Raw genomic sequence first — 24683 nt, forward strand, 5'->3', positions numbered from 1 at the left:
CTGTGCCCACACCAGATCAAGGTCCATCCACCTGGTCTCATCAGTCCATAAAACCTCTGAGGAATCTGTCTCCAGGTATTAGTTGTCCCAGTGTTAATGTAAAGAAGCTGCCTAATAATTATGAACACCTTGTGTTGATCTCCTCAGGCCACGCCCATCACCTGATATGATTCAATACACTAAGTGTTTAGGTTTGTATAACCTGAGAAATACACATAAAATGATGAAAATACCTCCTCACTGGACTAATGAAACAAAGTGTAGCTCTAACTTTGAGGTGTCACAGAGAACTTTATACGCACTACTGATACTAATACTACAGAGTACATTGTGTGCACCAGTAATAATAGTACAAGAGTACTTTATGTTAACTACCACAGTAATACTACAGAGTACCGCAGTAGCAATAATACTGCAGAGTACTTTATTTGCACTACTTCTAGTGTTTCAGAGCATTTTATTTGCATTATTACTAATACTTTAGATAGATAGATAGATAGATAGATAGATAGATAGATAGATAGATAGATAGATAGATAGATAGATAGATAGATAGATAGATAGATAGATAGATAGATAGATAGATAGATAGATAGATGGATGGATAGATAGATTACTTTATTCATCCCTGCAGGGAAATTAGGTAAGAGTACTTTAATTTATACTACTATTAATACTACAGAGTGATTTATATGCATTAGTACTAAGACTACCGAGTACTTTAATTGCCCTAGTAATAAAACTACAGAGCATTTTACTTGCATTGCTACTAATACTAAAGAGTCCTTTAACTGTACTACTACTAATACTACAGTGATTTATATCCATTACTACTAATACTAAAGAGTCCTTTTTATGCGTTAGTACTAAAACTACAGAGTACTTTATTTGCATTAGTACTAATATTAGAGAGTAGTATACAAATTATAAATAAAAGTCTTCATATTCTGGTTTCCTCGTAGTGTAAAAATACTATAACAATAATAGCCGTCAGATAAACTCCAGTCGTCTGCAGCTCACTGAGCTTTGAAGCTGACTTCCTTTAAGCAGATCACCTGATGATCAACCTGAAACCGGAAGTCAAACCGCAGTGATCATCGAAGAAGAGTCAAAAATAAACCAGGTTAATTTTTTTTTAAAGCTACGAATGATCGTGTTAAAAATGAAATGAAGATTTTTATCTGTTGCAGCGTGTGGTTGTGATAATCTGTCGGAAGATGTCGCTGTTCTCTCTTCTCCGCAGTCGGAGCCTCTCCTCTTCGCTCCTCTCCTCTCCATGAGTGGACCCCTTCTTTTCTATTATAACAAGAGAGGGAATGGGACGGAGAGAGATAGAGGTGGGCAGAGGTGTGACTGCCGGACAGGCAGAGGCAGAGGGACACGTTGAGAGCCAGCTGGGCATTTGCCACATCCAGTTTTAATTTAGTTTTTGTTTTGTTTTTCCTTTAAAGAAAAACTTTAGTTTTCGTGCGTAAACGGGCTCCAGGTTCCAAATCCTTTAGAGTTGTGCTTCACTTTGAGACTGAGCAGAGTATTTGGAGTTAGTGGTCTGGGTGGAGTTTTCTTTGACTCGTAAGAATATTTCATTTAGTATCTTCCACGCTTCACGTCCTGATGTCTCATGTCCCTGATGCGCATCACTCTTTATAACTGACTCCGGTGTTGTTATTTTTCTCTTCTCCGTTTCTCTTCCAGCGCTAGAGTCCCTGCGGTGCTCGGATTACAATGCAAAGGATTTTGGAGATTTGGGTCACCTTGGTGACAGTTTCCGCGCTGACCGAGCGCGTCTTGGGAGGATACGGGCTCAGCATGTTCGCTGCGCAGTCGTCCCCTCCGGACCCGTGCTACGACGAGAACGGGAACCCCCGGAGATGCATCCCCGACTTCGTCAACTCCGCTTTTGGGAAGGACGTGCGCGTAACCACCACCTGCGGCAACCCGGCCGCCCGGTACTGCGTGGTGACCGAGAAGGGCGAGGAGAGGACTAGGGACTGTCACACGTGCGACGCCGGGGACCCCAAGAAGTCCCATCCACCTGCGTATTTGACGGACCTCAACAACCCTCACAACCTCACCTGCTGGCAGTCTGAAAACTACGTGCAGTACCCGCAGAACGTCACCCTCACCTTGTCGCTGGGTAAAAAGTTCGAGGTCACCTACGTGAGCCTGCAGTTCTGCTCACCGAGACCGGAGTCCATGGCGATCTACAAGTCCATGGACTACGGGAAGTCGTGGGTGCCGTTCCAGTTTTATTCCACGCAGTGCAAGAAGATGTACAACCGGCAGAACAAAGCGGCGATCACCAAGCAGAACGAGCAAGAGGCGATCTGCACGGACTCCCACACGGACATGCACCCTCTGACGGGCGGGCTCATCGCCTTCAGCACCCTGGACGGCAGACCGTCGGCGCACGACTTCGACAACTCCCCCGTGCTGCAGGACTGGGTGACGGCCACCGACATCAAGGTGATCTTCAGCCGGCTCCACACCTTCGGCGACGAGAACGAGGACGACTCGGAGCTGGCCCGCGACTCCTACTTTTACGCGGTGTCCGACCTGCAGGTCGGGGGCCGGTGCAAGTGCAACGGGCACGCGTCGAAGTGCGTCAAGGACCGGGAGGGGAATCTGGTCTGCGAGTGCAAACACAACACGGCGGGACCGGAGTGCGACAGGTGCAAACCTTTCCACTATGACCGCCCCTGGCAGCGCGCTACGGCCAGAGAAGCCAACGAGTGTGTCGGTAAGGCCTCCCCTTGTTTGTTTGTTTGTTTTTTTTTTTTTTCCCCACTTTGGAAAAGCTTTTAAAATCAAAGCTGCGGCATCCATGTGCCAGGTGATGAAAGAAATAATTCCTGATGTCATAGTTTTCACCAATACGCGCAGAAAATGTGCTCCAGCGAGTTGTTTATTCGTTCCCAGCTCTCCCCAAAACAGTCATTTAATCGATTCTAAATTATTTTAAGCTGTCCTCTGTAAGGGAAATGTGTATTATTACGCCCATTCAGAGGCAGATAAATGTGACTTTAAATGTAAAACATTTGGATAAATCGATAGTAGCTGAGGCGTGGAGGAAAAAAAGGCCTTAAATGTCAAGAGAAACCAAAACATTGCAGGAATTAGAAAATTAAACAAAACTAAATACGATTTAATTATTCTGAAATTACATCTGATTATTGCACTTTTACACGTCAAAACAAATAGCTGGAACAGACTTGTAAATATGTGAGATGTACTTGTATATTTTAAGACTCATTTCCACGTGGAAGAAAAAATAGGCCCCTTTTTTTCATTTATCAACCTCAAACAAATCTCCACGGTGCGTCCGCCTCGAAGGAAACAACCCTGAGCAATTTTCATGTCTCCCGAACGCAAAGATGAAACGGAGGAAGAAAAAAATAACAGAATTTTCAGCCCCTGCGTGTTGTGCCCGACTCTGCGTCGACCCTTGACTTTCATCAACATCCAAAAGACAAATTCTTGAGCGGGGAAATAAAAGACAGGAAGTCATTTCGGCAAACAAAGTGTGCCCCGTCCGAATGCGTAATTGCTTTTGTGACCCGCGCGTTTCCGACTGTAGTAGCAGCTTTTAATAGGAAGGAAACATTGCAGCTGCGGAGATAGACTGCAGGGGCGTGTTGTGTTTCCATAAGCAGGTGCTATTGCACATTGGACGGGAGATTAGGGCGGTTTCATTGACATTTTTGGCACGTAGAGTATAAACTGCCACTTTGGAGGCAGTAAACTATTCAGAGAGGAGGACAAAGCCAGAGGTAATTTGACGCCAGATCTGTGTTTTTATTGTAGGCCGAGTGTATTTGCTGCGATGCTTATTTTCTGCAGAGCTGGGGGGTTGGGGGGGGTGTGTGGGGGGGCTTATATCAACAGCTCAGACCCCACCGCCACCCCCTCTCGCAGAGCCACAGCGAACCTGGAAAAGTAACAAGTCCCGACACTGCCATGGTTTGCTCAACCAAACGGAACAAAGTGAACAAGTTGTTCCCCCTTGGCCTCCGCCTTTCGCCTCTGCACAGCCAGCATGTGAGGCTATTTTGCTAAAACAAAAGGTTGTCACTCGCGGCATCCATCTCGCTGTCAGTGGGAGGCCCGTCCCCTTTCACCGTCCCGCGTTCAGTGTGAGTGGTGTCATCAGATAAAACCAGACCGAGCATGTCTCTCCGAAAAGGGGGAACAATGAGGGTGGCCTTGACACCTTAGCGTGAAAGAAGAAGATCCTCCCAGGGGAGGGGTGGCTTCCACCGAGCGCCCGGGTCCATATGTCCCAGCCGTGGGGATGGAGAGCGTCTGGACGTCTCCTCCCTGATGTAGGACGTTAGGAGGCTGAGGGAGAGAGCCACAGTTGCAGGAGAGCTGGTTTCACTCATTGGTCGCATCATTCTTTCAAAAGGAGTTCACATGTATATCTGCTTGAGGTGCACGACTGACAAATCTGTTCATAAAGCAGGGCCTGACAAGGGCGTCAAGGGTGGTTTCTTAACATTTTATTATCATGAAAAGGAGAATCTGTGCGACGAAGCTACAAAACAGATGCAAAAAATGGGATGCAAGCAACACAAAATGGAACGAGAGACGCAAAACTACCAGAAAGAGACACGAACAGGCTGAAAACAATGAAGAAAAGATGCAAAAATGGCCTCAGAGATGCACAAACTAGAAGCTAAAGAGGAGTCTGGTGTCCAGAAGAGCAGATTTTAATTGTTATTATTGGATGTTAACATAGAAAAATGTTAATTTCCATGATTGAATGCATGGATTAATTATATCTGCCAGATTCAGGCCTAAGAGATGGTGCAAATCAAAAGTGACACAAAACAGATGCAAACATGTGATGCAGGCGACGCAAAATGTCAAAACAAGAGATGCAAAACGACCCATGAAGAGACGCCACATCATAACAGTGTGAAACCAGAAGGAGATGAAGGGTTGTTGGTTTAAATTTTGGCATCGCGGGCGGATTACTACCAGATTCAGGGAGCAGAACTGCATGAAGAAACCGCTAACATCCACAGAAATTAAATAAAATTAAACTAATTCAGTTAACTTCTCAATGTCATGGATATAAAGACATGCAAAACTACTATAAAAAAGGAAATAAAGGAGAAATGGAAGAATAAAAAAGGATGAAACGTGGTCAGTTAACCGTTTAATGCAGCGCTCTTCAACGTTTGTCAGACCAAACTGATGGCGAGATTAAGTAGGGACCCCCTCCCTAATGTATTATTATTATCATTTTGCATTCAGTGTTAAGCTATCCCTTTATTAAAATATGTTGGATTCATGTTAATGTGTATTTAAAGAAAATTTGTGGGGGAAAATGTATAAAAATATATATATAAAATATGTATAAAAAGGTGTCATCAACCAAAGATTTTGCGGACCCCGTCTGCAGTACCTCCACGGACCCATAGAGGTCTCCCTGTTGAAGACTTATGGTTTAATGACATGGATACATAAGTAACTGCACATTTAAGCCCAAGAGCATCTGGCACCAGAACCTTTGTACGGAGAAACTGATCACACGATGAAGTGACAACAAAAGAGACGCAAAAAAAGACTCAGAATAGCAACAAGACAGAAAAGACGTGTTACTTTTTCTTACTGCGCAAAACATTTCATATCTGCACTCCAGTTTGACGCAAAAGTCTTCATAAAAATAATGTCTGACCATACACAAAAATGTTTGTGTAAATGAACGACCGAATTACGGAAACACACACACATACATATGGTGACACGTCAAGGGTCTCGGTCCCAGGCAGCTGCTTCATATTCTCCCCATGCTCGGCGTAGCGCTGACCCCTGACGAAGTCAGAGGGCCCCCGCTCCTCTCCGGGCCTGACTGATGGGCTGTGAAGGGAACTGTGGGAAACCGCCGCTTGCCAAGTGGGTTTCGAGGCGAGATGGAAATGGCAGCCTCGGTCGCTCATACGTGTAATTTTGCACTTGTTCGGTTCCAGCTTTGTTTTCGCTGTCACTCTGCCGTGAGATGTTCTGTTGGGTCGCGGCCGCGGGTCGGCCGGAGGCTCGGTCGGTCTTGTTTCCACTTCGCTTTTGATGTGCCGCGAACCCCCAGATGTCTGTTTTTACAGGCTTGGCAGGCTCGTACGTGGCTTTAGGTGTGTTTCATGTGAGCTGTACACCGAGCAGCCATAACATTAAAACCACTGACAGGAGAAGCACCCGCCTAGACCGTCCTGTCTGCGCAATGAGGCTATTGAAACGGACGATGACGAAAAGATGCAAAAAAGGCCTCAGAGATGCACTAACTAGATGCTAAAGAGGAGTTTGTTGTCCAGAAGAGCACATTTTAATTGATATCGTTGTATATTAACATAGAAAATGCAAAGTAGTTGTTAACTTTCATGGTCTAATACATTGATTATTAATTATAACGACCAGATGCAGGACTAGCAGATGGTGCAAATCACAAGTGACACAAAAGAGATGCAGAGAGACGCTTCTGGGAAACTCTTGGACCTGGCATCCATTCATGTGGATGTTACTGAGACATGTAGCCCCCACCTAGACCAGACCAGGCCTCCCCACCCCATCTGTGCAAGGAAGCTATGAAACGGATGCAAAAGTGTGACGCTCCCACAATGTGACAATTCCACTAGCACTTGAATTTCTACAGCGATTCAGCCAATATTCTGGTTACAAAGTAAATCTCCGTGAAAGTGCGTTGATGCATTTAAATCTGGACATTTCAAAAATCGGGGATATTGGATTTCACTTTAAAGTGAACACAAACAGCTTCTGCTATCTGGGAATAACTGGAACTAAGCAATGCAAAGCTTAGGGCAGAACTGTGGAAAGCTATTTAGTAGAACTAAACATGACCTAACCAACTGGTCTAGCCACAAAAAACATGAAGAACAGCACGAGGTGTCGACCTGGCCTCCAAATTTACTAGATCCCAAACTGATCAAGTGTCTGTGGGATGATCCACAGAGGCCCCTCCCCTCAACCCATAGGACCCAAAGGTTTTCCACTAACAACATTGTGTTACCAGAGGACACTGTTTTGGAGGCACGAGGGAGACCTATACAATATTAGGAAGGTGTTTTTGAGGTGAGGTGACATCAAAGGCTCTCGGGTCCATTTATGCTTCAATAACAACACCTCCCAAACACTAGTTGGCGCTGTGTCAGGTTCATTTTTGTTTCTACTTCCTGTTTTACTTTCAACAATGGCGACTGAAACCTCCTCAGTTAACATTTTTTGTACTGATCCAAAACAATCAATTTAAAAATGGCGGAGACGGAGAAAACACGCTACCAGGCGGACCAATCGCAGCTCTTGCGTTGTATTTACATTTCTGGGGAGGTGCACATGTGTGTGCAGGCTCTGTGTCAGCGTCTGTGCGTATATAAGGTGGTGCTTAAGCGACAATTTCGTACGTACCGGCGTCAGTCCATGTGGCTGACCAGGACCCCTGACACCGTTTCTGCTGACTGTGCCACCCGCCTCCCCGTGGGGTTGCCAGGTTAGGCCGGGCCCGGGCCAGCTCGCCATCTGGGTCTCATTTCAGCTCCGGCCCTTGTGATGGGAGAGAAGAAATTTCTGCAAAGCATGAGGTCATAGATTTTCTTGTAATGGAAGCAGCTCTCCTCGTCTCGCTGCCATTCGCGGTGTCCGTCACTGTTTGCCAACGCCGGCAGAACAGAGTCAGCCATTTCTGTTCACTTTGTAAGCCGAGACCCATTTGCGGGTTTTGTTTTTCCTCTTCTTTCTTTCTTTAATATATGAAGTTATACAACAGTAACCAGAGGACATGGCTATTTCTGGAGGTTTTTTTTTTTTTGTTGTTGCGTTGACTTCTGTTTTCATGGGTTTCATGTTTAAATGCATTACAGACTGCATAAAACTGTAATGAAAGCAGGCTGTATTTGCAAATTATGATTTTGTCTAACAATGGAACTTCAGTTCAATCCCCCTGACAGTACACGACAAACCAAAAGCGAAGCACTGAGAAATTTCTCCTTTTTGCGAATAATAATAACATTAGGTCCCCATGAAATTAAATTCAGAGATTTCTTAGCATGTCTTGCACTATAGTTGCCCTACACTCCTGTGTCAGGTCCAGCTTAAGGACACAAACGTCCTCTGGACAATATAATCTGTCTATATCTCGGGAAATTCACTTATTTATGATCTTATCATTTCATCCTGTGCAATGATTTTGGTCTTTTCCTATCGGAGTTTGTCATTATTCATGATATTCACGGATGTATATTCAGCCACTTCAACCTATTTTGTTTCACTATACGCTTCTTAGTTTGTTCCTTAAGGTTTGGTGAACTGTATTTTTTGTATCCTTAATATATCATTTTTTATTAATGTATTTCTTAGATCACTCTATTTTTTATTTAACTTGTATTTTTGAACTTTCTCACCCTTTAATTCAACCAAATTTTCCCTCTGGGATCAATAAAGTTGTAGTTTATGTCATATAATCTTACTATATTTTTTTTTTCATAGCTATCCATAACTGTATATTAAAGCCTCTCATGTCCCGAAATACAATCGAAAAATATTGATGACTCATCCTGCACTGAGGGGGCGTGTTCTATTTTTTTCTTTTTTAAACTGCGTGTGTGGGTGGGGCCTAGTCCAACCATCAGAGCTGACCAATGAGAGCAGGCTAGGCTTTTCTGTAGTTAGCAAATTGAACTCAAGTTTCATGGCAGCTTAAATGAAGAAGTTTGAGAAAAATTAAAACGAATACATGTGGGTTGTTTCTTGAGGTCCCAGCTGACGATTAAAGGATCAACAACTCGACCACGAGATGTGGTGAGTAAGTAAATAAGACTTGAAGGCTGAGCTACAAACTGAATTTCACAGAGATGAAAACAAAATAGAAGTTGAACAAGAAGAGGAAAAGTATGCAGGGAAAAAAAAGGAGGAGATGATAGAAAACAGGTGTGTTGCAGGTTAGCGAAAACATTCACAACATTCGTGGCATAACAGCCTGATGGAAAGTCAGACACCCTTGACCGAGATCCCACCAGGAGTCGACCGCCGCTTAGACGGACTGACGACTCTCAGTCATCTAGAACATGTCAGCGAGTGCAGCTCGGAGCCACTCGGGACAAAATTTCAAACGGTCTGAGGAGGAAGGCTGCAGTGACCCCCCGAGCAAAAAAAATTTCCATTTTCAATCAGGAAAATCAAATAAGAAGCAGACCCTCATGTGCTTTCCGTATGAAAAATGAAAAGACCATCTTAGTTTATCAGCAGCCTCCTCTGGACACAAAACAGACAAAATACATCAATGAGAGGACACGAAGGAAAAAGAAAAACTAAAAGAATCTATATATTTTATTAAGTGACCAAACTAAGACATCAAAGATAAGTCATTTTAAAGCTGTCTTTTCAGAAATGATAATTTAAATATGATTCATAATGATAAAGGGTTTAGTTGGACCCAAAATTAGGACACGCCCTCAAGTGCAAGATGAGTCATCAGCATTTTGTAATTTAAAAAACGATTTAAAGCTGAGTTTATGGTGCATAAAATGCTAAGTAAAACTAGCAGAACTAAAATATTATTATATATTATTTTCAAAAAAGTAATATCCCACAGGCTTGGGTGATAATTTGTAATTTACAACATATAAACAGTCAAAACCCACTGGGTCTCTTTTGATAACTGTTGTTATGCTAAATGCTTTCAACCTTAACTTATCTCGGGCTGTAATGATTCTTCAACATACATGTTCTTCTTGTACGGTCTAACAATTCAGAAATATGCCAACTCAAAAACTCAGTATGATTTAATGTAAACGAAAAATTTATCAAAACATCTCAAATTTAGTTGGCTTAAAGGACACAACACAGATTTTTTTAATATAATTTATATAGACATGTTTGTTCATTAGTCTTCTTAAAAGGTGAAATTACACATTAGTGACATTTTTAAATCTTTTGTTGTTTTAGGAAATTACAACGAAAGCGTAAAATTAGGCCACGCCCCCAAGTGCAAGATGAGTCATCAGTATTTCGTTGAGTAAAAACTGAATTAGTTTATGGCTCATAAAATGCTAAGTAAAACCAGCTGAACTGAAATATTATTATATATAATTTTCAAAAAATTAATGTCCCACAGGCCTGGGTGAATTTGTAATTTACGGCGTATAAACAGTCAGAACCACACTGGGCCTCTTTTGATATGAATGTTGTTATGCTTTAATTTTTTTTTCCTTATTCACAAAGTCTAATGATTTAATTATTTAATTATTAAATGAGGTCACCAGAATTTCCCCCACAAAAATGTTTAAAACATGCGAAAATGAGTTTGATTAAAGCACACATCACAGAATTTTATGATAAGTTATACATTTCTTAAAAGGTCAAATTGCACAGTAATTTTCTTTTTAAAGGCAGTTCCTAAAAAACATCCTTTCATTATTTCATGATTACTAATGGAAAATGCAAAACTAATAAATTAGTTCAGCTCTTATCACTAGTGATATAAACGAAGACACCTGAGAACTATAAACATTTTAAAAACCTTTCGTTGTTTTAGGAAATTACAAAGAAGGTGCAAAATTAGGCCACGCCCCCAAGTGCAAGATGAGTCATCACCATTTCGTTGAGTGAAAACTGAATTAAAGAGTTTATGGTTCATAAAACTGTAAGTAAAATCAGTAGAACTAATAAATAAATAATAAAATAATCATTTGTACATGATTGTACATTTTTAGTACTTTTGTTCAATAATTAAACCAAAAAAAGTGTGTCACAGACTTGGGGTACTTTTTTCATTTTTAAATCAAAAACTATATATAATTTCATGTAAATTAGGTAATTTCATCATAAACTTAGTGCAACATGTATTGAGCGGAATTTTGTGTTTTATTGACTCAAAATTTGATAATTTATACTTTATGCTTCATAAACCCTCAAATTACACAGTTAGGTGTTGCTCTGCACATTTTTAAAATGAAAATAGTCCCTAGAAGATCTCCTTTCCTTCATCGCTACAGATGGAGAACAGTACTTCTGATTTTTGCCCTTGCTCCGGTGCCTCCCGTGGTTCTTGCAACATAAACCTATGTGACGGCGCTAAGAGGTTTCTCTGTATACAACTGGACCTTGAAACAAAGAGATGTAAAAAAAAAAAAAAAAAAAGTCATCCACGCTCCACTACAATCTCAATGTCCTCTGGGTAAAGGCTGCATGTTTTGAGGGATTTTGTTTTGTTGAGCTCATAATTCAAGACAGACACGATGTTTTTCGAGCCAGAAAGGCTTCAGTCGAGCTTTTAAGAGCACTCTGAAAAACTCCTGTCCCGCTAAGCTGCGGACGGCGGTTTTGGAGAGGTGACTCAGAGTTTTGAGAAGGAATATGTTTGCTTTGATTTAATGCACGTATCCCTCCAGGTTTGTCTGAAACACATCAGCCAATCAGCTGGCTCGAGAAGGCCGATGTTGATACAAACGGTAGCGCTGAGGTTTTATCGAGCAGTTTTCACTGCACCGTGAAAACGTTGTGCAGTGCAGAATAAACTGATGTTGCACAGGCGTTAACTTCAGCTTTAACTTTGATTCTTTGCAAAAACTTGTCTAGCTTCACTGTTTACAACAAACGCCCTTTAATACATTATGGTCCTCCTCCGAAATTATGAAATATGACTATACCCTGATCTTGAAACCACTGACAGGCGAAGTAAATAACACTGACCATCTTGTGATAATACAATGTTCTGCTGGGAAGCCTTTGGTACCACCCACCTAGACCAGACCAGGCGCCCCCACCCCATAGCAATGACACTCCTTGATGATCCCCAGCAGGATGCAACGCTTTAGGAACAACTCAAAAAAAAAAAAAAGCCTCCTGGCCTCCTAATTCAATAGATCCCAAACTGATCAAGTATCTGTGGGATGATCTCCTCAACCCACAGGATCCAAAGGCCTCCACTAACAACGCTGTGTAGAAGGTCCATGTCCATTCTCTGTAGAGTCACTACTGTTTTGGAGACACCATATTAGGAAGGTGGTCATAATGTTATGCCTGATGTGTGCAATAGTTGCAAAATAGGATTATCATTTCTCAATCATAGAAAAACCGGTCTACTGGACCTGGATTACGTCCAAATAACACAGACTCTAGATATTAAACATTAATCAGCCCAGTGAAGGTTTGGCTGAACTTTCACACGTTTCTTGGCCTCGTATTAGATTACGTCCAGATTAACATTAACATGACGACACTCAACACTGAAGCGGTGCAGCGAGCGAACGGCATCGTTTGCCAAAGATGAAACAGATGCGCAGGTTCGGATGCTCGGCTCTCTGCGTCCGTCTGCGCGGAGCCGCCTGGTGCTTCCAGGGTGGCATCAGGACCACCTAGTGCGTGGTGCATCGAAGCCCCTCGCCCCCCTCCCCTACGCCCCCTCCCCTCCACCCTCTGAGGCGCTGAAGCGGGGGCAGGCTGGGAATGATTAATGGGCCAGCGGAGGGACACGCTCCGCGGCTCGGCTTCAGACCCCCGGCCAGCTCCCCTGCTGCGCTGCCACCCGACACAGCCAGCTCAGTGACAACGCCGCTTGTAGGCCCACACACTTCTTCAGTGTCACTTACCCGACTTACCCGACACCCCCCCACCCCCTCTCAAAAAAAAAAAAAAAAAAAAAAAAGCATTAAGGAACTCCGCAGCGGAGGCAAAGCTAAGCTCATTTGGCTGGTGCCATCCTTCCCGCTGCGCTGTCGACACAGGGTCCTTTTAACGGGTCTTTTAAAGGGAACAACGGACAAATGGAACAGTTATAGACGAATTAAGTCTTCGTGTTTATTAGAATAACACTCGTATTAACCCTTAAATAGTTTGGAGCCTCTCGTGTCCCTTTTACCCCCCTCCTCGGTAACATCATGCGAATTCACTCCAATGTGCAATTTAATCCTCCACCTATTAACTTCTCCAGAATACTTTTAGTAGCAGCAGTAGTAGTAGTAGTAAAGCCGTAATAAGACGACTGTGAGGAGGAAATGGAGTCGCTGGTTCCCGTTTCATATTTACTCTTCCACGAGTGTTGCTCCGTAATGGATTTCTATATCCTCCCTCGCTCTGCCTCCATCCGTCACGTACCCCAGTGACCAATTCTCCTCCTAGAGAGAGAGAGAATGAGGAGCCACTTATTGGATTTGAGGAGGGAGGGGGGGGATATATATCCAGCAGGATGGATACAGGAGGGGAGAACTCACCGTCTACCAGAGGACAGCGTTCCCCAAATTGCTATAAATATCCACCACGGTTCACCCACATGTGCTCGAAGGTGGGAAAACCTGGTGATCTGTCAAACTGCGAAACCTCCCTCTCAGCTCTGCTCGCGTTTGGGACCGAGGCCGATCAGACTGGGAGTAGGGTGGAGGAGGCGAGAGGGGTGGTGGTGGTGGTGGTGGTGGTGGGGGGATTAAGTCGCCTTCCAGTCTGCTGTAACTCTTCCAGTCTGAGTGGGCCCGTCCTCCTCTCGTCTTTTGTCCAGGTCACCCGGGCTACCGCGAGGCAGATGCCTCGCGATCCCTTCACACGCTCAGTCCAAACAGTAGCAGAGAGAGCGACTTCCTTCCTGTCCTGATTGCCCGCGTTTTGCAGTCGCGCAACCCGTGCGCGCATCGGCCCGTCCGCGCGTATGCGCGGTTTATTTACACAGACAACGAGGCTCAATATCTCATGACAGGGAGTCGGAGATAAGGCGGCGGCGGCGGCGGCGTATCTGGTTCCCACTTAGGCGGGCAGCTGGGAAAAAGGATGACCTCAGCACAGTGAAGGCGATGTTAGATTACACCGGGATGTGCAAAAAAAAAAACAAAACGAGAAACACAAAATAATGAAACTCACTAAACAGAGGTTAATTAAGCAAATTTAAAAGGTCGTATTATGCACGTTTCCTTGCACATCGATGGTGAATCTGTTTAGAGTGCAGTTAAACACATAACTGGTGCTAGTAGTTGAATTACGTTGCGCCCTGCAGTACTTCATCTAACAGCTCACTGCGACTGCTCATGTCTGGATCTGAGTAATACAAACTTGAAAATGAAAATCTCTTTGATAATATGTTGTTTTAAGAACCGCTTTAAATCTTCCGTCTCTTTGTAGAGACACCGCTGCCTTCCTTTTCCGCATGGTGGGCCCGTCCCTCTGTTCGTCAGATTTTTTCTCCTGATGGCCGACTCTGTGGGCGTGACGAGGTCCACCAGGTCTGGAATTTGTTTTTGGGCGAAGTTTGGTTCTACGGCCAAGACATCTATCCAGCAGCAGTGTCTGCTGGATGTCAAACTCTATGGCGTCCTTCAATCTGACGAGTTAGCGTTAGCTGTAATCTTGCCACACGTCCTCACCATTCGTTATCCCCGCTAACAGCTCAGGGCTAATTAGCATCAACGACACACTAGCAATATTATTATGTCCTGCTTGTTTCACCCTGGGTAAATAACAAGAAGGTTTCCTTGGCTTCAATGTTCATTCTGCATAGCGTGTAATGCAGGCAAACAGCGACTCTTGATTACACACAGCGTTGTTTTCTGTGAACCCCTGTGCTTGTAAAATAAGTTGAATGCTCCTTTTGAACGGTGCATAGATAAGGCTGATACTGTGCATGTTGTAAAGACTTAATTAAAGTTTGGCATAGCCAGACTCATGCTGGATTCCTCAGATTAATCTGACGCTCGTAGCACTGTTTGTTTTACACATTACTTAAGCAAGCACTTTATGACTGAGTTCCTGCCCGGTGTTGGTTGTACTTCAGGAAGAAACCAAACCTTTTCCTCTTCAGCTCAATACCAAGTCCTGGGAGCCACCTAGCAACCAGAACAAACTTTGGATCCAACATGAACACAGTAGTAACAAAACCTCGACAATTGCTTCTCAATGTTTCCATAAAAACAAAGTTTTAACCATTAATTTCCTGACGTTTTCCTTCCTATCTGCAGAAAAACGTGACAGCGGGGCACAAGCTGAGCTGCTGGTGCTCGGATTTCCTTCATTAACTCATACTATGAATTAAACCCCTGCTCTGGCTTGGTTGTGAACTAAACTGAGTTAAAAAGCTGCTTTCAAATTTATTTTTTAATGGCTGACAAAGAGTTAAATGTGTTGATGCGATCTAAAAAACACACAGGAGACATATTTTTTGAGATGGGAATGCGGCCGGTTATAAATAGGTCTTTGGAGAAAAGTGGGGAAAAGCACAATAAACATGCCACAAGAAGGATGGATTGTCACCTCAGCTTTCTGATTTAGAGCCCAGCGGCTTCCTGCCTCCCTTATTCCCTCTGCAGGGAAGAAAACGGTGGAGCAGCCGCGTGCCGGAGTGTTAAAATAACCTCCCAGCTCTGTGGGGAGGATTTGGACGTCAGCCAAGCGCCAGAGTCCTGCAGCAACCTGGCTACGTTTAGATGCTTAGGACAGGTTTAGTCTAGAAAATGTCCCTTTTGACCGCAAGCTCAATTAGGCTGCATTCATGCGATGTAAGGTTTACTGTAAATACAAGCTGCCGCCTGGAGAAAACTATTCGCGCTGGCCTCAGGTTACTGATTACACTTAGGATAAGTGGGTGATTTTCAGATGTCTACCAAACGTATCAACACTTAGACTGAAACTTTCAATTTACCAAAATTACTTGAAAAGACAGTCAGAAATATGCAGGGATCCGGACAATAGGTAGAAAGAGTTACACAAATAATATGGTGCCATGGGGACTACACAAATCTCAGGCTTGACCGCAAATATTTTTACAACAATGAAAATGAGTGAACTCAATACTCACAAGTTTGAAAAATGTAAATAAAGGTAGGTGCGTGGAGCATTGTGTATTGAGAAGGCGCTTTAAAACACTAACTCCAACCCACCTGTACTCCTCTGAGTAATTGTGCAGCTTAAAATTACACGTATCTGTATCTGTATATGACATAATACAGTGTTGTTAGCAACATAAATATCAGAAATAAAATGTGAAAGCATTGGATAAATATCTGTGATAAAAAGAAATAGATGACATGTAATGGTTTATCAAAATAGTTTGCTAAATATAGTGAATAACGTGAACTGTTGGCTTAAAATATGGGTAAACCGTTAATGCTACATGCTAAATGTATGGCTAAAATATTTGATATTTCCTTAATTTGAATTGTTCTGGGAAAAAGTCAAACTAGTTAGATAAAAGTATTGGATAATTGTTGTTGGCAAGCAAAGAATATGGACAAACAGTTTAAATTGTTAGCTTAAAATCAGTGTAAACTGTCAAATTTTAGCTAAAAAGTGGAAATACTTATGGATACCTATGGATAGTGCTTGAACTGTTAGCTTGAATATTTTACCAGATGTGTGCCAAATGTGTGTAAATTGTCTAAACAGTTAACTAAATGGATAAATTGTTAGTTTACCTAAAATTGCCAAAATAGTTGGTTAGGAAAAATTATGGCTAAATGGTTTAAATTGTTTGCTTAAACGGTTTCAGTCAGTTGTCAAAACAGTGTCATGGTTTGCGGGTGCTGAGGTGTACCCAGTACAGGACACAGGGAGCTGAGGCAGGAGCTGGCAACAAAATGTATTTAATGAAAACAAAAAAAGAGAAGGCACTGCAGAGATGGCAGTTAAATCCAAACATGAAGAGCAAAACCACGAGGCGCCATGAACGCTGAAGGATAACAGACGAGAACAAAGGGAAACACAGGGCTATAAACACAAGTGGGCAGAGGGATGACGAGACACAGGTGAAACTAATGAAACAATCAAAAGGGGGAAACACAGGGAGTAACTTTTGACAGGAAACCAAGGAAGAACTTTACAAAATAAAACAGGAAACTCAAAATATGTTCGCAGGAAGTCTTAATACGGAACAATGACAAATAGCTAAAATGAATCACTTACAGTTCTAAATAGTTAGCTTAAATTTGTGTAAACGCTAAAAGAATTTGGCAAAAAGTAAAGGATAGAACATTGAAATAGCTAGTATACCATAAATTGCCAAAACAGTTGGTTAGCAAAATGTATGGATAAAAGGTTTAAATTGCTAGCTTGAATGTCAGCTGTCAAAAGAGTTAGCTAGAAGTTAGCTTAATGTAACGGTACAGGCTAGCTCATTTGCAATAAATTGTCAAAATAGTTGGCAATAGAGTTAGCTAAACAGGAAAAAATTAGCTTAAAGCTATAGACCCCTTCACAGTTTGTAAACAGTGTGATGTATTTTGAGGGGCGGGGCTTAACTGGAGGCAAAAGAGTAGCTGTAAATGGCATAATTAGCATACTTCAACAGAAAGATTTGGCAAGATATTTTACAGAATTTACTAATACACTTACGCCCCGAGACCATGAGTGTTATTTTAAAAAGTTGACTCTGACTGATGGGACTATATTCATCTTTCACTCACACACTGAATGGACCATTTGACCAGAGGAGGACACAGAGGGGACAAAGTCTGGTCTGTCTTTATCAAGAGAAGCCTCTCCTGCAAAAATATTGCGAGAAGTAAGGAACGTAGTAAATGCAACTTCTGCTTGGACACCCCTGAAACATACAACTAATGTTTTGTTAGCTCCCGATTAACATTAGCATTAACATGTATCAAGAATCCTCCAAATAATGATTAACTTAACGTTATTTCAGTCAGAATTTAGTCTGACGCTTAATGTTGTCCAGGCTGAAAATGATTATATATTAGATATTAATCTTACATCCAGTTGTTTGCTTTTTGGTTTTGGCCCCGGAAAATACAACAACAGTGACAGTGTTCACCTCAAGCTTCGCTCTGTTTTGCCTCCAGCTAATGTTGTGACATCACAATGACGTCTATAGGGCCTGTAATTAGCTAAAAGTAATGTATAAACTGTTAAAATATATTTTTAGAGCCTCTTTGAAAAGGAAAGATTAAACCTCAGCTGTACAACATTAAACACATATTGTAAGAGTTTCCTTTAGAAACAGAAAGGCGGCTTCAGAATTTGCTTATCGAGCTTAATGACCGAGGACCTTTCCATCACCTCTACAATAAACTGAGGAAGGAAAGGAGCAGCACCTCCTCTCTGCCTGTTTCCACACCTATGATGTAGAAGCACACAGGTTCATAAATGAAAACGTACACAGCGACTAACAGAAACACACAGAAGTATCGGAAACTAATAAGCTTTTATGGGATTATTACTCCAGAGGATATATAAACACCAGTCACAGGAGGAATGTTTAATAGCTGCTGCATTTCGTGAAAAAAGGACGTATTCTCCAGATTTATGCTTTAATTGGTCGTTTTAAGTCTGCTCTTGTTTCCTCCTGCCATCCGCCAGGAAGCAAACCTTTCATACAGTAACTCAGCTCCAGATTTGTCCGTGTGCTAAATTTAAAAGCATGACCTCGGACGACGGTGGGAGGATCAGGTGATAGAGAGGACCCGAGAACAGGTCTGGACGTCGGAGGAAAAGCTAAATAAAACGGTCAAAGTGCATGCCCTCCTTTTTTTTTTCCCTCCCCCCGTGTCTTTGTCCCGTTTTGTCCACGATGTTGCCGCTTTAATTAGCAAGTTTACAGTATCAAAAGGCAAGGACAAAAGTGAGACACGCAACAAAGATCCCAGGAGAGATTGGTGCAATTACACGGCGGCGTACGTTCCAGCGAACTGGACCGGCGGTACGCCCTCCTCCCGCCTTTCCTGGATCCCTCCCAAACCTGCAACAAGAGGATAAATGGGGCTGAGATACGCTGGCCATCGCGCATTATTATTCATAAGAGAGGGTATGTTATCGTTGGCACCGACTCGCAGTGTCTGTTTAGAAAAGGGGAGTGAATAACTTCGGTTATTACTGATTGCACAATTACAAATGTGGCAGCTACATGATGTCAGGTCTTTTATTTTGTTGGATCACGGTTCGGATTGGACAGGATTCACACATTGCGCGGAGAATGGAAATGTTTTACACATGCGCGGCGCTGAAGGCGCACTATATGGAGTACATTACAGCCAGCGTAAAGTTTCCAGAGAGAACTACTGTTCTCGTCGGAGTCACCTCCAACAGGTCGTTACTTGACCCTCACAAATTATTACCAGCTAATCTTAAATTGCACTTGCTAATGGCACATAGCGTGAGCTGATGTCACTTCGCATTACCTAATGACTCAGGCTGCGCTAAGAAGGGAGCCTGGAGTGAAACTGTGCCCGGGCTGTCTTTGGGTGGCTGTTTATGTTGAGGGCAGTGCATTCCCCGTTCGCCAGGCAACCGGACGGTTTACGAGCAGTTACTCACACAAAAGCGCGGGGCGGGCTGATTGCTCAACTAATTGATCTCCACCAGAGATCACAGGGCTGCGCTCGTAAAAGGAAGGGGAACGCCTCCCATGACATCAGCGCGCGCTGCACGCCGAGACGGGGCCCGCAAAAACCCGAGGGGAGAGAGTCGCTCCCACACTGAGAGGGGAAAGTAAGTGTCAGGTGGAAAGGACATGTACGCGTACTTTTCTTTCTTTTTTTTTTTTTTTTTGCAGCCAGTAATTTCCAGGAGACTCTGCTACTAGACCTGACAGCCTTAAATAATAGCCACATGGGCTGGGAAACGTGTATAGCAACATTAAAGTTTTCTACCACGATCTGGATGATTCCCACAGAGAAAATTCCAGGGAGGTCAGAGGTTCGACCTTAAATACCTGCAGAAGTTCCCTCGGAGCTGAAGGACGCAGTATTTATTGATGTGACCCAACATAACAGCTTAAGGTTGTTCAGAGGTTTCCCCCATTTTTTTTATTTATTTTTTTATTAGTGACGTCTCTGGAGAAGTCGTGCAACCGTCTACTTACGAACCCTGAGCTCGTGCAATTAAGTGTTTTTTGCTTTTTTTGGCTTCTGTCTACGTTAAAAAAAACAAGAATAAAATAAAATGTTAAATGATATAAAGGAACTGCGTCTTCACGCAACAGCGACCTTCATCTGCAACTCATTTGTGGACCTTTCATGCCTCGCAGTAAACTCTGTATATATTCTGCATGTCCTTTATTTCCTCTCGTCCTCACAACAACTTTAACTGTGGAGGTTTGGACTTTTATTGAGTAAAAGATGAACCGAGTCAGCTTCACAACACTGAGGGCCGTGCTTTGGATTCGTGTTTTTTTATTTGTTGTTGGTTGGAAACCTGCACAGTCTTTGCAGTCTGTCGCACACAGTCTGTTCTGGACAAACAATGAAGAAATGATGAGAAATGTCACAAAGCTTGAACATCCACCTTTTGTTTGCCTTTAAACCTTAGGTTGTTTTTCAGGCAATATGAAAATTAAAAGACAAAGAAAATAAAACATTTTGGCCTCAGTAGTTGGCTGATGGGAGCAAGCTACGCTGTTAGCTTCTTTTCTGCTAATATTGTAGAGGGCTTCTGGATTTTACTTGGTGACTGAATAAGCTCTCGGCCAATAGCGGGGAACCTGACAGAGTCAGTGTGTAATATGCGGCCTCGTGATTGGCTCAGCAGCGATAGGGGCGGGGCCTATTGTGTACAGGAAGCTTTGATTGACAGCTCTAATGTGGCGCTCTGCGTGAAACGGTGCTTATGTATCGGTGAATGAGTGACTGAAAAATGGCGTCTTCTGCCTCCATTTACCCCTTTACTAAAATATGATGCATAGAAATTTAAATATGTGATGGAAAAAATAAAAAACAAATATAAAATGTCTAATCAACCAAAGATTTTGCGACCCCCCCCGCAGTCAGGACGCATGTCGGCAGCAACGCTTTAAACATGTCTCCATCTTTATTATCCTCTTTTATATAATGAACTGAGCATTTTCAGCAAAGCTGGGGGGTAAAACACTACGAGCAAAATCCTCCTAATGTTTCCATAGCGAGCAGACATCACTAAAAGAATTAAATTGATGTTTTGGAACAATGCAAACACATCTATATCATATCAGACCATTTTAACAGTATCAAACCGTATAAAGATATGAGATAACAAATAAAAAGGGTTTAAATGTAATATTATCATGAATTAATAACCACCCCCCTTCGGGTAATGCAGTCAAATAAGCAGTGGAACTGATTTTTAAAGGTTACAGAACCCAGTTAAACGTTGCTACAGTTTTCTTGTTTCTTTCATGTTTCTACTCCGGCCTCTGCCTTCTAGCATCACACATGGCTACAGCGATGATAACATCAGCTTATGGCCGCACTACGGAGTGCAGCAGATTTTAAACATAGACACGGGAACAAGCTCGGGCCCGGACGAAGCAGATGTGGCCCTTTCATCACGAGGAACAGCCCAATTCATTAGCTCAGCTTATACCTTTTCATGTCTAATCAGGCCTCGGGGCACGAAGTGCACTCTCGTGTGGTCCGCCAGCTCATCAGGGGTGAAAGGTGAGCTGAGTGATGGGTTATTACGTTGCTGGGTGCGCTGTTATGGTAGCAGAGAAGACACAACTCCCCATGGGGAATAGAGGTGTTACAGGCAAATTGGCCATGATGGCATCATTAGACTGATAGCATCTGTCCTCATGCAGCCAGGTGGTGCAGCTGAACTGCTGTGTTAGCTTCTGAGCTCCGTCTGAATGGTTTCTGAGGTTTGGGGGTTAGCGCTTGCTGCATCTGTGCAATGGTGCAAAAAAAAAAAAAAAAAAAAAAAAAGTCACAAAGCCAAACTAATGCGTGTGAAGAAGCTTTCACATTCTGAGCCCAAGTTTGGACTTCCTAAACAAATCTGGCAACCACACTTGGTGGTTTTCACATTTGGTCCTGTAGCAGCAAAGCACAGCTGACAACACTGATACCCAATCAACCTGAGTGGGTGAGAAGCAGTCTGGGTGGGCAATCTGGTGGAACTTGGGAGACAAAATAAATGTGGTACCCTGAGATTTCAATCAACATATCTTCAGTGGTTGTTTTGACTGTACTTTGAACCATCTGGTCATTTGCAGACACCACAACTGGAGCCGTCGAAGAGAAACAAGCTAACACTAGAGATGAGGAAAAACATGTAAACATGGGCAAACCCACCGGGACTGCTGTTGGGCAACTTTTAACGCTCATTGTGGTGTCTGTGTCTGTGGCCGTCGTCATCTTTGCTTGTGCCTGACTCCCAACAAACTTGTGAGTGGAGCAGAGGAAGATGACTAACAAACTGTGAAGACACCCACCTGTCACTCAAACTCGAATTCAAAGTGAACACTGGGAAGTTGTGCCTTTGTCTGGAAGATCTTAACCTCGTTTTTACCAAAAAATTCCTCCAAACTACTCTCTCTTCCTGGTTCTGCCTGGTCTTGCGTCATGAGCCAGCCCCTAGTGGCCATTTGAGGAACTGCAGCTGTGGTGTTTCCGTATTGGCTTCGTTTTCTAATCCATAAAAGTTTCTGCTTGATGGAGACACATGCGCTTTAAGCATCATATCGAGAAGTCGCTGATCACGTAACAACAACGCCTCCGACAAGGAGGAGGAGCTCATACAACCGTGACACGTCAGTCCTGAAATACAACTGAAGTACCACTGCAACGCATCTGAAAAGATATCCGCTAATGCTAGCAGAGGAACTCTCGACAGTAGTCAAATAACAACTTCACCAAATGCCCTATGATAACAGAGAGAAGGAGGCTGCACATCAACTATTTGACAGTATAGAGGGTATCTTTCCCATCTTGCAGCTGTGCAGTACTATTGCTAATGCTATTGGTGGTGCTGAGTTGCAGCCTGTTTTATACAGTCTATACATATCTGGAGCTCACAGTATGTAGCTCATGAGCTGTCTATTCTCAGCCTATGTGCTAAAGTGAAGAATACAGATTTCATTGTTGCAAAGCATTACTTTCTACTGTGTTTTTATTAGAGGCGTCATCAGAGACTAATCTACTTAAGACCCAAAGTTCCTGTCAAATTAAGCGTTTTTAAAGGAACTAAATCTGCAACTCATTTGTGGACCTTTCATGCCTCGCAGTAAATTCTGTATACTGGAGATGAGTGCGTGTTGTTTTTCCTCTTGTCCTCACAATAAGTAACTTTAACTGTGAAGCTCTGGACAAGTTTGGCTAAGAGATGAAACCGAGTCAGCATCACACCACCGAGAGGGCTGTGCTTTTGGTTTATCTTCGCACACACACTGAAGAAATCTTGAGAAGGTGATAGAAATGTCACGAAGCTCGGACATCCGCCCTGTTAACACAAAGCGAGAGGGCAGAAAAGTTCACCGGTTTTTCAAACATCCTCCGACCTCTAATATGCGCCTCATTAAAACCATGTCACATGTGCGAACTCCTCGTGTTCCGGTTCAGTTGTTTGTCTCGTTCGTGCCATCGCTAAACCTCATCCATGCTGTGCGAGATAGCAATCTCCTCGTCCGAGCTCCAGTTGTTCGTCTTTTATTGTTTACATTTTTATTTTTTTCCTCCCCGAGAAAAAAAAAAAAAAAAAAAGAAATCATCAAAAGCAGTCTGGAAACTAGTAAAAAAGGATTCATCATCTGGAGACGCTGTTGCCGAAGTCCTTTGTTGTTGCGTCCGCCCTCATCAAAATCACAGCTGCTGCAGTGATGTGTGATCGAAATATTTATAGTGGGATGCTTGCGTCTGGTGGAAGTAGGCCTGGGGGCAGCTGAAGGTGACGGATCCCAGCCCCTTGGTTTCTGTGTAGTTGGAGTCAAACTTTCGTAACTATCAAAGGAAGTACAAGGATTCTTGTGGCAAAAAAAAAGCTTCCTTTGGCTTCAATAAAGATTGGACTTGGAGCACCATTTTAGAGCCATGACTGTCACGAACTTAAATTTATTACAATGGTTTATTATTAACCTTTAAAGTAGAAATGATTTGTCTCAATCTTTCCGGTATAAAAACTATATATTTCCGACATCTTTTTTTACGCACCAGTGATGTTTTTATGATGCTACAGAGTAACTGCTTCCAGGCGATGAAGCGTAGTCCATTGGTTGCCCCATTAGCGGGACGGCATCATCAGTCAAAGCTCCATTCCAGTTGTCATTTTTGGTAAGACTTTAGATTACAGCTCAAAAGTGACTATAATTCTCTCATAGTCCTAATGTCCCTAAACTGTTTTTGTGTCTGTGTCAGGCTGCATCCTGCTCGGGATGAACGCCAGGTCCAAAAGTTTCCCAGCAGAACACTGAGCTGTCACAACATGTTATTTACTTCTCCTGTCAGTGGTCTTAATGTTGTGGCGGATCTGTGTATGTTATATGTTCTGATAAATATTTTTATGGACAAAAAACCCGTGAAGTCACGCTGACATTTGACTTCTGACCCTCTGAACCCCCGAATTCAAATCAGTTCTTCTTGAAGTCCAAGTTTATGAGAACTTTTTTAAAAAATCCCCTAAGGTGTTTCTTAGACATTTTATTCAAAATAAAAATAATAAAACAGTCAATCTAGAAAACATAAAATCTCTTTCCAAGGCTGGTGCTGAGGGTAATACTTTACCGTCATAAATTACAATGTAAAACTTAAAAAGAGCTGCTTTTTATTTATTTTTAATGTGCTTTTACATTAATTTTTTTTACAGTTTTACAGCTGCTAGAAAAGAAAGAAGAAAAAAAAATCCTAAAAAGTGATGTAACTCTATATCCGTAGCTGTAAAACAGATATACACGTGTTTTAAAATTATGATAAAATTCCCAGGGAACTGTAATGCTTACAGAAATCCATTGTGATATTAATCCAACACTTAAAACCAGTGTAAAAAAAAAAAATAAA

The 24683-nt window shown here is 42.6% G+C and overlaps 1 protein-coding gene across 1 annotated transcript in view; it reads left to right on the plus strand.

The window, feature by feature from the left end:
* Positions 1-1203: 1203 nt before the first annotated feature.
* ntn1b (netrin 1b) overlaps positions 1204-24683 on the plus strand; it is a 44316-nt gene continuing 20836 nt past the window's right edge. The window contains exons 1-2 of the mRNA XM_047572367.1: positions 1204-1572; positions 1696-2740. Of these exons, the coding sequence (XP_047428323.1) occupies positions 1726-2740 (1015 nt within the window). The 5' untranslated portion in view covers positions 1204-1572; positions 1696-1725. The remainder of the gene's footprint in view (positions 1573-1695; positions 2741-24683) is intronic.

This window comes from Mugil cephalus, chromosome 20, assembly GCF_022458985.1.
Source record: "Mugil cephalus isolate CIBA_MC_2020 chromosome 20, CIBA_Mcephalus_1.1, whole genome shotgun sequence".
Taxonomy (NCBI): domain Eukaryota; kingdom Metazoa; phylum Chordata; class Actinopteri; order Mugiliformes; family Mugilidae; genus Mugil; species Mugil cephalus.